We start from the raw sequence: 13,317 nt of genomic DNA on the forward strand, positions 1-13,317 counted from the left end.
AACATGGGTGCAATCTCAAAAATGACAGAATGATCTCTGTTTGCTTCCAAGGCAAACCATTCAATATCACAGTAATCCAAGTCTATGCCCTGACCAGTAATGCCAAAGAAGCTGAAGTTGAACAGTTGTATGATGACCTACAAGGCCTTCTAGAACTAACACCCCAAAAAGATGTCCTTTTCATTATAGGGGACTGGAATGCAAAAGTAGGAAGTCAAGAGATACCTGGAGTAACAGGCAAGTTTGGCCTTGGAATACAAAATGAAGCAGGGCAAAGACTCCAAGAGAACGCACTGGTCATAGCAAACACCCTCTTCCAACAACCCAAGAGATCACTTCACACATGGACATCACCAGATGGTCAGTACTGAAATCAAATTGATTATATTCTTTGCAGCCAAAGATGGAGAAGCTCTATACAGTTAGCAAAAACAAGACCAGGAGCAGACTGTGGCTCAGATCATGAACTCCTTATTACCAAATTCAGACTTAAATTGAAGAAAGTAGGGAAACACACTAGACCATCAGGTATGATCGAAATCAAATCCCTCCCTAGAGTGAAAGCACACTTTTGCTCATTGGCACCCCTTTATGTCCTTTAAGGAAAGTGGGCCGATGTCATTGTGCCCATCTTACGGGCATTATGCTCCCTCAATAGGGAGTTCGAGGCTTTGAGGGACAAAGTGACATAGAGTCCAAGTCTTTGCCGCTGTGTGGGGGTGTGGGTTTCTTCCCACAGCTCTTGTACTGGACTAAGTGAGGGGGCTTTCGTCTAGACTCATGTGAGTTCTGAGGTTGTCCTGGGGCCCCATCACTATGCCCAGAGAGGGGGACTGTGTGCATTCAGGGGGGTCTGCAGGGATGCCAGCCTTCATTAATGGAACCCCGACCGCATGCTGAGCATCCGACTCTGGGACTTGTCTGACCTCGCAAGTCCAGGAATAGGTGCAGCTGTCCCCACCGGAATGAGGAAGCAGAGCCCGCGCCAGGAGTCCAGGCTGGTCCTGGAGATGAGAAAATCTGTGCCTGTCCTGCAGCACTGCTGGGAGGCGGGGACCAGAGGATGGCTCACGTGGGAAGAAAGAGAATTCTTGTCTTGAAGAAACTGTGAGTTTGGGGACTGGGACGTTGGAGGGGACACAAGGGCTGGAGGCTGCTGCAGGAGACAGAACGCCAGCCAGGAAAAGCGAGCTGGCAACCTCCCTGGCAGGCGCACACTGAGCCAATGAAAGAAGGAAGTGCCAGCACAGCTGCACCCTCGGGGCCAAAGATGCTTGCGGCAAAGCTGGGGTGAGGAGGGGGCTCCTAGGGACCCTGGGGTGATGCTGGGCCAGGAGGCCCCCACTTGCCAACCCTCCCCTGCCAGATATGGCCACCAGGCCTCTCAGCCCCTCCTGCTTCCCAGGAACCTTCTTCAGATGGGATGGGTTCATGGGTGTTGCTGGACAGGTGTAAGTTTCTGAGGGCTGGTTTACCAGGTTGGGTACCTGGGGTTAGAGCGCAAGGCATGAGGACATCTTGGTATTTTCAGTAGTAAGTGTGAGAGCTTGTGTGTGTGTGTGTGTGTGTGTGTGTGTGTGTATAGTAAGTACACACATGCATGCATGCCTTCATGTATGGGCCAGCACGTATGAGTTTGCATGTGCATGTGGCATGCACATATGTGTATGTGCATAAACTAGGGTGTTTGTGCATGCATCCGGTGGCATGAGATATGTACACACATGTGTATATACACTCTCCGCAGACGGCGTGCCTGAGTGAGGGCATGGCGGAGGATCCCTGCTGTTCCCATCACCACCCCCCTACCCCCCCCCACCCCACCAAGCTGGCTAGGGAGGAGGTGCCAGAAACCAGAGGCCTGGGGAGCCTTCTTCTCCCAAAGGTGTCACCACCAGCAGGGGAGGAAGGGAGGGAGGAAGCAGCCCCTTATTTAAATGCAAATAACTGAAATACAACTTTCTTTATTAAAATGTAAATTGCACCTCAGTGTCTGACACCTCCCCAGTGCCAAAGCCACAGAACACAATTGGGGATCAAAGCTGCAGGATACCCCACCCCCAGTCACCCAGTGTGGTGAGAGGCCCCACTTGCTGGTGTACAAAGCAGCGGAGGACAGAGGCGAGGACCCAGGTGAGCTTGGGATGCTGAGCCAGATGCTGGTCTCCAGGGCTTCCGGGAGAGGGGAGCAGCCGCTGATGGCAGAAGTGGGGCTGGAGGTCTGTCTGTCACCCCATCGGAGACCGGGCTGGAGCTTGCCACGGGACACCTGCTGGCTCTCTGCCTGACCGGGGCCACGTGCTCTGTGGTTTCCTAATGAGCCTGGGCTCCCTGGTGAACCTGGAGCCCTCAGTTGGGAGATGGCAAGAACTCTTCGTCTACCTGCCAACGTGGTTAAACGGATTGCCTCTTGGGTGGGCAGAACCCGGCTGCTGGGAGCAGAGCATTGGGGTGTCCCCAAAGCAGCCCCCAGCTCCGAGTCCAGGAGAAGCCTGCCAGGTACAGCTGTGCAGATCATGGGGGCGCTGCCACTAGGCCCACGCCCTACTCCCCAAGCTGGGTGACTTGGCTCGGGGGGCCCAACCCTCTGGGAGGAAGGGGATCTTTTTTTCCAAGCACTGACACATTTGGTTTACACCTTTTCCTAATTCATCAACCCGCAGAGGGCGCCTTTTCCTGATTTTCACACCGTCACTGTAGAGAATGGGGCCCCTCAGACCCCAGACTCCTCTTTCTCCTGCCCTACACCCTCCTTTCAGATCTTACCCCTCCTCCCTGCTCCTTGGTCTCCGCCCCTGTCTCAACAATCTGTCTCCTCCACTCATCTTCAATCTACTATCCTACCCTCTCTTTGGGTCCCTCCGGTTCGCCCCCTAGAATCCGTCTACACGGAGTCCTTACCCCCTAGGGTGCCAGGGAGGTTCAGACAGCGCAGGGAGGGTGGGCCAGGTCCTTGATGGCTCAGGGCCGGGATGCACGTGCAGAGAGCCCAGCCGGGGGAGACGCGGAAGGTCCCGCCCCTTCCATCTGCCGAGCTCCTAATATAGGCGCAGCAGCCCCGGCGCGAGCCGGGGAAGCGAGGGAAGCAGAAGGCAACGTGGAGCCGGAGGGTGACAGGGCTGCGTTTCCTCCGTATAAATAGTCCCGTCTGTCGCCCTGGGGGCGGGCGGCTTCCTGGGGCACCTCTGATGTCATCAGCTTCCCAGGGGAGTCTTGCTGGGGTGAGGCGGGGCGATGACAGGGTCTGAGACCGGGAGGCAGCGGTGTTGGGGGCGTAGCCCAACACATCTGGGGGCCAGGGCCTTGGTAGTTCCGGCCTTTCCCAGGCATCTTCCCTGCTGTTCGCGGACCTGCACCCCGGACGGTCAGGCGATGGCTTGTGCACCTTGAAGACACCTACAAAGGCACTTTTCCCTGACGCCACCTCCAAATCTGTCAGCTTATCCCACCCAACCGAGCGCTTACTAGTCCTGGGGGCCGTGATGAGATGGTAATCTCCTTTAGATCCCCGCCCTCTCGTGGAAGGGCTCAAGTACCAGCACTGAGAAAGATTCTGGGCTCACTCTCCCAGCTGGCCTCACTCTCCCAGCTGGCCTCACTCTCCCAGCAAGGCTTCACTCTCCCAGCAAGGCTCTGCCTGGGCCTCCAAGACTCGGCTGTCCCCGCCGGGAAGGGAGAGCGCAAAGACTTCCTCTCGCGCCCACCCCGGCACCCACCCACCTTCCCGGCTTCTGCTGGCTTCTCTGAGTGTCCACACGGGCTTCTTCAGACCCTGCTGCCCTGTCGAGAAGGCAAAGGAGACAGAGCTGCCCCGAGGCCTGGAGCTACGTCTCCCCAGCCAGACTGGGCGCTCCCAGAAGCACTGCTCTGCCCGTCAGAGTTGGGAGTGGGGCGGGAAGGGATGGTCCTTAAGGGCAGGCAGCTCCAGGCAGCCTGGAGTTCCCACGCTATGAAGGGCGTCCTCTAGTCTGCTGGCGGGGCCCTGGTCTGGCCCGGACAGCCCCTGTGGGGGGGGTGGGGGGGGTGGGGGGGGTGATGGGAGCTGCCGGGATTCTCACAGATCCTGACTGGTAAGAACGGCCTCAGCGGGCAGGGCTGAGGTTTGAACAGGAGGCACAGAAGGGCCCTGGGCCTCTGCCCAAGGCTGGAACCCCTCTCCCAGCCCAGGAGCTGAGTCAGTGTGAAGGGGAAGCTCCCTTCCCCTGCGGAGAGGGACTCAGATCTGCTCAGAGGGGGGCGCTGGGAGGTTGTGGGACAAGGTGGGGGCTGCTGCCTGTAGACCCTTTCATGACTGGTGGGTTTCCAACAGTGCCGCTCACAAAGAACAGGGAGCCTGTGGCTCTTACTCACTAACTCTGTGAGGTTAGGAAAGTCACTCCACCTCTCTGAGCCTCACCTGTCCCTGCAGCCGGGGGGCGGGGCCTAATACAACAGTGCCTGGGGCACAGCAAGGACTGTCCTGAGGACCGAGGCCCCCGGGTCTCTACTAGGAATTCTCTCACAGGAAGGGGCCCTCCTGGCCCAGGAGTGATGACTGGCGTCAGCACCGCCCCCCAGCAGCAGCCCCGTGGCAGCCCCACCTGGTGCGGAGCTCTGGTCTCTCCCAGGGGTCCCCAGAGCCCCCGTGGCCCCCATCGCAGCCCTCCCTTCCTGTCTCCCTCCCCACCCCACTCCCAGCGTGTCCTGGGATCACCTCCCAGTTCAACTTGGGCGCAATGGGATTAGAATCTCTGTCTCTGGGCTACCTCTGAGCTTCGCACAGCTGTGGGTGGCAATCCCCAAGACCAGGGACTAATGCTAGAACCGGGGTGGAGGGAGGGGTCCTCCCACAGCGGCTCCAAGGGCCCCGGGGCCAGAGCTTTGGGGAGACGCTCTCTCATCAGGCTCTGCAGACCCTCTGCTGCCTTCAGTGCGGTGACAGGAGCTGTCTCCTCTCCTGTTCTTGGTTCATGTATCAACAACCTCTTATCAGTCTTTCTGAGTGAGGCTGTTGGCAGGGTATGGGTGGCAGCAAAGTCATGCCCAGTTCTCAAGGAGGTGGGGTCAGAAAACAAGAAGATTCTAACACCATTAGGCACTTACTGTGTGATGTTTTGTTTCTTCTCATGACAACTCTGTAGGCAGGGCTGCCATGTACAGTTGGGAAGGTTGTTCACTAAACAAGGGCATCTGGCCAAGAAAGCAGACCATGATCTCCCCAAGCAGCATACCTGGCATATACCTATGACCCTTGGAGGGGAGAGGGAAGCTTTTCTTAATCTATGGAAAGGCACAGTATGGCCATTCACGGCTTAGGAGGTAAGGCCTATTTTATCTCCATTTTATCATTTGCAGGCTGAGACACAGAGAGTTTAAGAAATTTGTTCAAGATTTGCCCAAGATTCGGAGCTGAGCTCTGGAGCCAAGAATTCTGGCTTCAGAGTTCACACTCCTCATGCAGCCTTGTCAGGGCCGAGCCAGTCACAAGAGCTGGAAGTCTGCTGAGGGCCCTGACTGCTGGGGTCAAGCAGTCTTGAGACTCACGGACCCGGAGAACCAAGGGAAAACAGTCATCTCCCCTCGGCTCCTCAGGGGTCTGGAGGCCTGAGGCACCTGCTACAGGGGCTATGTGGAGTAGTTGGAAGGGCATAGACCAGGATTCTGTTGCATCATGATCCCGAGGAAGTCACCTTGCCTCACAGAACCTCAATTTTCCCACCCTTAAAAGCTGACAGGCCCCACCCTATCTGCCTCACTGGCAGGGATTAAAGCATCTGTTTGAAGGATTTGAAAGGGAGGGAGTGATGATTCTCCAATGCTTAAAATCACACCTAGAATTGCTTCAGTTAAAGCTCAATAGGTGGGAGGGATAAATTAGGAGTTGTGGAATTAACATATACACACTGCTATATATAAAACAGATGACCAACAAGGACCTACTGTATAGAATAGGAAACTATATTCAATATTTTGTCATAACCGGTAAGGAAAAAAGAATCTGAAAAAAAATATATATATATATATCTATATATATATAACTGAATCACTTTGCTGTATACCTAAAACTAACATTATAAATCAATTATACTTCAATTTAAAAAAAAGCTTGATACATATTTGTCATCTGCTTAATACAACTGTTATTTTCTGAGTCTGTCTGTGAAGGTCCCCCCCTGCACCCACCTTTTACTGCTTGGGAGCCAGTCCTTCACAGGCTGCCTGCCTTCCTTCTCAGACACAGAACAGCAGAGCCCAAATGCCAGGGCACTCCCAGCTAATGACTCAGCCTCCAAAACGAGTCCAAACATCTGGCTGACAAAGGGCATGGCTCATCAGAAGCAGCTCCTTCTGCACAAATATGTTCTTAATATTCAATTAGTATTTATCCACCACGAACAACAATTACACCATTGACTCTCAATGAAGTGCCTGGTTAATTAATTAACGCAGTCTTTAACATGCTGGCAGTATTTCTCTATGAGCACGATAGTTAAAATAATAGCACAGTGACGCCGGGATGAGCCGGGGGCAGGCGGGGGGGCCTGGCTCTCTTGGGCTCCAGAGGTGAGTCTGGTGTGAAGCATGTGCCACACAAGCCATCTTCTGCAGTTAAAAAAAAAAAAAAAAAACACTGATTTTGAGCAAGCCACTTAACCCCTCCCAACCGGCCTCCTCTTCAGAAGCGGGTGGGCCAGATGATGCCAAGGTTCCTTGGAGTCCTAAGCCTTTGCAAGAGCTCTATAAGTGACGTTCAGATCTGCCGCGCTAACTGCCGCACCCAAGGTCCTCCTGGGCCCCACACCGCCCTCTCTGTAAACCACACACACCAGCAGCTGCCCTGCTCGCTAGCTGCCTGTCATTCCAGTGCCTCCTTCTCAGGTTGTTTCCCGTAGGGGATACTAAGAGCTCAGGCCCGACTTCTGGTTCTGACCGCTCCCTTCTCCCAGCCTCTCCCCCGAGCCCCTCGACTACCAGCCTCCCAGGTTCCAACTGCCCCCTCTCTCTGCTTTCAGCTCCATCAGAGCCTGGTTTCACCCCAGCACTCCACTTACCAGCAGCGGGACCCTGGCCCAGTTACCCAACGCCCCAGGCTGCGGTTTCCCCACTTCTAGAATGGGGACTGTCACGTGGGCCATAATCATCGCCTCCACTGCCTCAGTCAGGACCGGCTAACCTGCCCTCACGGACCCAAAATGCAATGGCTCAGACTCAGCAGTGGTGTACTTCTCATTCACCAGCAGGCGGGTCCCTGCAGTATGGTGACGCCAAAGGCCCAGGCTCTTTCCCTCTTGTTGCTCCAGCTGCCCCAGGGGGCTCTGCCATTGCCCTGGTGCTCCGGGCTGGGTCCCCATGCCTGGTGTCCCCCTGGACACCAGGAGCGTGGGGAGAGCAAGGCTGCCTTCCTGAGAGCTCTGACGCCCTCTCTGCACATGGGTGAGAAGGGGTTACACGGACTCCCGTGGCTGCAAGGGAGGCCAGGAGATGAGGTCAGGTCATGCGCCCAGAGAGGAGCGAGGGGACCATGATGGGCCAGTGCAGTCCCTGCCACATGCTCTCAGAGGGTTGTTCCATTCAGTCACTCAGTCGTGTCCAACTCTTTGCGACCCCAGGACTGCAGCACCCCAGGCCTCCCTGTCTATCACCAACTCCCAGAGTTTACTCAAACTCATGTCTATCGCGTCGGTGATGCCGTCCAACCATCTCATGCTCTGTCATCCCCTTCTCCTCCTGCCCTCAATCTTTCCCAGCATCAGGGTATTTTGCAGTGAGTCAGCTCTTCGCATCAGGTGGCCAAAGTATTGGAGTTTCAGCTTCAGCATCAGTACTACTCAGGGCTGATCTCCTTTAGGATGGACTGGTTGGATCTCCTTGCAGTCCAAGGGACTCTTAAGAGCCTTCTCCAACACCACAGTTCAAAAGCATCAATTCTTCAGAACTCAGCCTTCTTTATAGTCCAACTCTCACATCCATACATGACCACTGGAAAAAACACAGCTTTGACTAGACGGACCTTTGTTGACAAAGTGATGTCTTAGGAAGATCAAATGAGTTAAAACATATAAAACCCTTAATGCTTGGCGCCATGATTGTGTGCCTGCACTAGTTCTGTGAATGTGATGACTAATCAGACACATTCCCTGTGTGTGAGGACCCCATGGAGGAGGGCAGTAGAGACTTATAACCCACCCACTATCATTTAGAAGGTGCTACACCTGAGATACACTCAAGGTACCATGGGACAGGCTAGAGGAAGTGCAAATCTGGGGGTTGGGGGTGGGGCTGAGTCTCCAGGAATGGGGGCAGTTGACCAGTCAGAGACGAGATTCCAGCCCCCAGCTATGCAGGGCCATGGTAAGGATGCAACGTGGCCACCACCAGATCCACAAGTAGCTATGGTCACGCTCTCAGGACAGAAAGAGAAGACTTCCTTCCGGGTGCAGTGGGAGTCTCTGGAGGGGTTAAGCTAGCATAGGAAGTGACGTTACCTGACCTGAATTTCAGAATGTTCCTCAGGTGCAAAAGGTAGGGTAGATGAGAACAGGGCCACAGACTGGCCTCAGCATCCTTCCTCTCCTGTCTGCTGTGCCCACCAAGTATCGTGGGGCCTGGCAGACTAACACTCCATTTCCAGACTCACTTGGGCTGAGTTTTGGAATATGAATTTGGTTCTGCCAGGTGAAAGCAGTTGCCACCATCTGGAAAGCACAGTGAGGGTGGGGCCATCTCCCCCCTTACCTGTCCTCCGCTGGCAAGCGGGGGGAGAAGACTCTGCCTCCATTATCCAGCATCCAGTGTCCCATTCCTGGAGGGACCACTGCAATGGATACAGCACCATCCTTATCCCAGCTTCCTGACCCCTGATCTCAGCCCCAGGAGGCGGGATGTGTTCTCAAACTCACGGTTCTAATGGTGACCTGGGGATCCCCCACTGTCATGATGGAGCAGAGGTTACAGCTCCCCTGAAGGGCCAGTTCTTCAGTTGGCACGGGCATTCTTGAAGGCCCTTCTGAGGACTGGATTAACTAGTTAACCAGATTAATCTAGGAGGACTAGGTTAACACCTGGAGGACTGGAAGTAGAGGCTAGCAGGGAGGCTTTAGGAGTGGTCTAAGCAAGAGATGTTTAAAGGCTTGAAGCAGGGGGTGGCTGCAGGCTGTGGAATTGCAAATAGAATTGAAAGACAATGCTGAGTAGGTAGTTAGGCTCATTAGTCTGTTTAGGTGTAGGGACCTCCCCCGCAGTCCAGTGGTTAAAACTCCACACTTCCACTGTAGGAGGCATGGGTTCAATCCCCAATCAGGGAAGTGTAGATTGGGGAGGAATTAAAAACTGACCCCAAATCTCCTGATTTGCATGACTAGTTGAAGAAACAAGCCACTGGTGGAAGAGCAGGAACAAGGAGGGCGGTGATGATTCTAAGTCGGTCTGTTGGGTGAGGACTTGGGGAGGGACCTCCAGGTGGAGGCGCCCAGAGGCAGGTGCAGACTGGAGTCCGGAGCACAGGAGGAAGCTTGGGACACGCTGGTCCAGAGCTGGGAATTCCGGCAACGGGGGACGCGGGTGGGAAGGTGTAGACAGAGCGGAGAAGGGGGTACCAGGGTGAACTCTGGGGAGCCCGACGTTTAAGGGGCAGGCACAGGAAAAGCAGCCCAAGCAGGGGTGTGAGAAGCAGGAGGGGGTCAGGGGCAGAGAGATGCGCAGTGATGTCAGCAGAGCCCTGGGGAGCGGGTCAGATGGGCAGGAGGGGGTCAGGGGCCCCTGGGCACCAAGTGCCTTGAGACAAACCTTCCTGTCCTCCTAGGAGGCTAACTGGCAGCCCACTGCATCCCCACACACTGCAGAGATGGAGTTTTATCTTCATCTTGATTTCCCCAAGGGCTCCCTTACACCGTGAGCTCCTTGGTGGGCTTCCCGAGGTCCCTGGGACAAGACGGGTTCAGGAGTGAGGAGCGGGTGGGAGTCGAGGAAGTACAGAGGGGAGCTCTTTCCAGGTCTGCAGGGGGACATGATGGGAACAGGAGAGGGGGCTGAGGAGGTGATCTCCTTTGGGTGGGAAGGGCAGATGAGAGCATGACTAACCAGACAAGGGGGGCCTGAAGAGGGGAGATGGACTCCTCGCCTTCATTCCTACTGCTCAGACTGTGGACACCACACCCCACCCTCCCGTACTCCGAATCACTCACTGGCTCCCCATTGCCCAAAACAGAGTCCCAGGCTCCTCGGGCTGCCAGGACGAGTCCTCCCTAATCTCCTGCAGCCTCCCTTCCTAACCATTTGTCTGCTCTTTCCTGAGAAACCTGCTGCTGCAGCCAACCGCTTTGATTTTATCTCCCCCAAGATACGCCATAGTCATTCATGCCTGGGAAGAAGCCATTTTAGACTCTGTTAAACACTTGTTTGAGTTCCCTAATGGCTTCAGAAATGTAGGAAATAAAAGGATTCGACCCTTTGAGAAGCTGAGCTGTGACAGACACCCACCCAACAGACATGCCCCCATCTTCGTGTGTGGGGACTCAAGGAAAGAAGTCTCTCCCCCCAGGGCTACCCACAATTGCCAAAGCCAATCATAGCAAGTCCATTTTGTCTCTTTAGCCAGTGATTGGTTTAAAGGTGGGCATGTGGCCCAGTTTTGGCCAATAAGTTATAAAAAGAAGTTTTCAGGAACGATTCTGAAGAAGATTTTACTCCCTGATAAAAAAAAAAAGAAAGCCATATCCTAGGATAGGAGCCCTTCTTGCCTGCTTTTGGTTATTGTGGTATGAGTATGTGATGTGGCAGCCACTTTGTGACCATGAGGGGAAACTTGGCAGATAATCTAAGAATAACTGAGTGGAATGATGAACAAAAATGAAGTAAGGATAATGTACTAAGCCACTGTACCTACTCCGTATCTACCCAGCTTCTTGACATTTTGTTAAGCAAGCTTGTGACCTTAAGCAAACTACTTCGGCCTCCTCATTTGCAATATGATAATAATAATTCTTGCCTCAAAGGGTTGTTATGGGGATTAAAGTGAGTTATTATTTGTAAGCTTCTTTAAAATATGCCTGCACATATGCCTGGAAATATTGGTGTTTAATAAATAGAAATAATAAAAATTCATATTGGCTAAGCCCCTTTGAGTTGGCTTTTCCGACCCTTGGGTAGTGAAGAGTGAGCTCCTTCAGCAGAAGGCCAGGGCTGGAAAGCAGCACAGAGGGGCCTGTATGGGGCCGGGGGGGATGTGAAGGTTTGGGAGGATCCGGAGCCTCTGGGAGGACGGGATGTCATGCTGGCCTCTGGCACACCAGCTGGGTGCGGGTGAGGGGCCGCTGTCTGCATGGTCTGGATGGCAGGTGGGACATCCACCCCTCTCCTTCAGCACAGTCTGGCTCAAGGGGCCAAACTCATGCCTGCTGCCGAGGAACTCTGAGCACGAATGGGCTGCCAGTGGGATGACCTTTCAGGTGCCCAGGGCGGCATAAGACCAGGCTCTGTGCATCTCAGTGTCATCTCCAAACCATCCAAGAGCCGCCCTAGCCAGACAGGCCCTCCCCTATTTCTGCTGTGAAGTTTCACACCTTTCTCTCTGGTTAAAAAAAAAAAAACTGGTGGCTGGGGTCCCACGAGCGGTTCCGTTTCTTGATGCTGGCCATCTCCAGGCCACGTAGAAGCCCGGACGTCCCGGACTTTGAGTCTTCTGCTGGATTCTGTGAGCTAAATCTCCCCTGTCCCCGGCTGACTTCACGAGTGTGTCCCCTGTCCATGTCATGTGGAGCCCCATGCTTCCTGTATCACTCTGCCCTTGCCCTCTTAAAATTCTTAATGATTTTTCAACAAGGGACCCCTGACTTGAAAACTCAAGGGGCCCCACCAACACTGGGCCCACTGACTATGCAGCCAGGACGGCTCTTCACCCAGGCTGCCTGAGCGGAGGCTCCTGCTCTCACCACCAGACCTGAGCGCACGTTCCTCCCCCGGTGCCGCCGCCCTCAGACTTGGAGCCCTGGACGCCTCCCCAACCAGCCCGCCACGGAGCCTCCCAAGCACCTCTTCCCGCGGGCACCTCCGGGTCTCAGATTCCCATCTCAGCCTCCTGCATGACTGACTTAATAGCTCCTAACCCCCACTCCCCTCTGCGTGGCTGCCACCGAGATCTTTCTAAATTACAAATCCGATCGTGTCCCTCACCTGCTTATAACACTTCAGGGGCTCCCTGCAGCTTAAGTTATAAATTCCAAGCTTCTGTGGCCCTGTGCACAGAGCCCTTCCTGATCCAGCCCCTGCCTGTGTATCTAGAAATCACGCTGAGTGGAGCCTCATGGTCCCTCCTCCCCACCACCATTTCTTTTAATTTCCAGAAAGAGCCTGTTTGATGCTGTGTCTCCGCACACACAGTTTATGCTGCTGGAATGCTCTGTCCCCCATTCTTCATCCAGTTAAGCCCTGTCATCTTTAGAACTCAGGTGCCACCTCCTCCAGGAAGCCTTCCCCTGTGCCCCGCAGCCCCGAGGGCCTCTCCCAGAGTGGTGGCCCCGATTGCCCATTTCTTTGTCTCCTCCGCATCCAGCACAAAGCCTGCTGGGGCAGCAAGGCGGTGGTGTGCTGACCCCTGGGGGCACCAAAGTCACTTCCTTCTCTGGACCTCGGTCTGCTGGCTCATTCACTCAGCACACGTGCTGGGCACTAAGCAGGCATCTGCGATGCAGCCGGGACCAACCCAGACACAAGCCCTGGCCTCGAGGAGCGCGATGGGCAGGAGGTGATGACAAGTGCGGGGACTAATGAGAATGTGAGATAATGTCCGATGGTGGAGCGGGGCAAGGAAAGAGGGTGACGGCGACACTGCTGCCTTCGATCTCAGGCCCTCCTGATGGCCCCTCTGGTCAGGGGACCACTGGGCAGAGGTCTGGAGGAGGGAGCCCTGCGGGGGCGGGGGCGGGGTGAAGTTCCAAATAGAAGGAACAGGGCAGGGGAAAGGCAGGAATGCTTCATGGGTCCCAGGGACAGTGAGGACGCCAGTGAGGCCAGAACAGGCTGAGTGAGGCGGCGGATGAAAGGAGATGAAGGTCAGGGAGGAAGCCGGCCAAATCCTTATAGAGCAGTGAAAGCCCTGGCCAGCCCCGAGGTATCCCCGAAACCACCCGCTCTGGCTCCTCCCACTCCAGCAGTGAACAGGTCGTCCTTCCATGACCTCTGCCTTCTGCCCCTTGATCTTCCCACCACCTCCTTCGGCCCTCAGCACCGCACCTCCTTCTTCCTACCCCCAAGCCAGAGAAGCCAGCAGAAGGAAACACCCGGGGACCCCCCACACCTGCCTGCTCTCCTCCCGCCCCCATCCCCGGACTAGTGCTCCGA

At 55.0% G+C, this 13,317-nt stretch overlaps 1 protein-coding gene across 1 annotated transcript; it reads right to left on the reverse strand.

Moving 5' to 3' along the window:
• Positions 1 to 1,471: 1,471 nt before the first annotated feature.
• Positions 1,472 to 4,635, reverse strand: LOC122429287. Its single transcript, XM_043449509.1, has 6 exons — positions 4,581 to 4,635; positions 4,397 to 4,437; positions 3,947 to 4,003; positions 2,902 to 3,553; positions 1,986 to 2,382; positions 1,472 to 1,487 (listed from the first exon to the last, which is right to left on the reverse strand). Exons 1-6 carry the CDS (start codon positions 4,633 to 4,635, stop codon positions 1,472 to 1,474), a joined length of 1,218 nt encoding a protein of 405 aa, XP_043305444.1.
• Between the last annotated feature and the right edge of the window lie 8,682 nt (positions 4,636 to 13,317).

Source organism: Cervus canadensis, chromosome 28, assembly GCF_019320065.1.
Source record: "Cervus canadensis isolate Bull #8, Minnesota chromosome 28, ASM1932006v1, whole genome shotgun sequence".
NCBI lineage: Eukaryota > Metazoa > Chordata > Mammalia > Artiodactyla > Cervidae > Cervus > Cervus canadensis.

Bases quoted from the DNA above. Each gene is read 5' to 3' on its own strand.
- LOC122429287 (XM_043449509.1), bottom strand. From the start codon at position 4,635: ATGGGGGCCACGGGGGCTCTGGGGACCCCTGGGAGAGACCAGAGCTCC. The intron at 3,554-3,946 runs GTGGGAACTCCA...GAGTGAGCCCAG, and splicing joins TAGAGGACGCCCTTCATAGC to AATCTTTCTCAGTGCTGGTA. The intron at 2,383-2,901 runs GTAAGGACTCCG...CCACGTTGGCAG, and splicing joins CCTCCCTGGCACCCTAGGGG to GTAGACGAAGAGTTCTTGCC.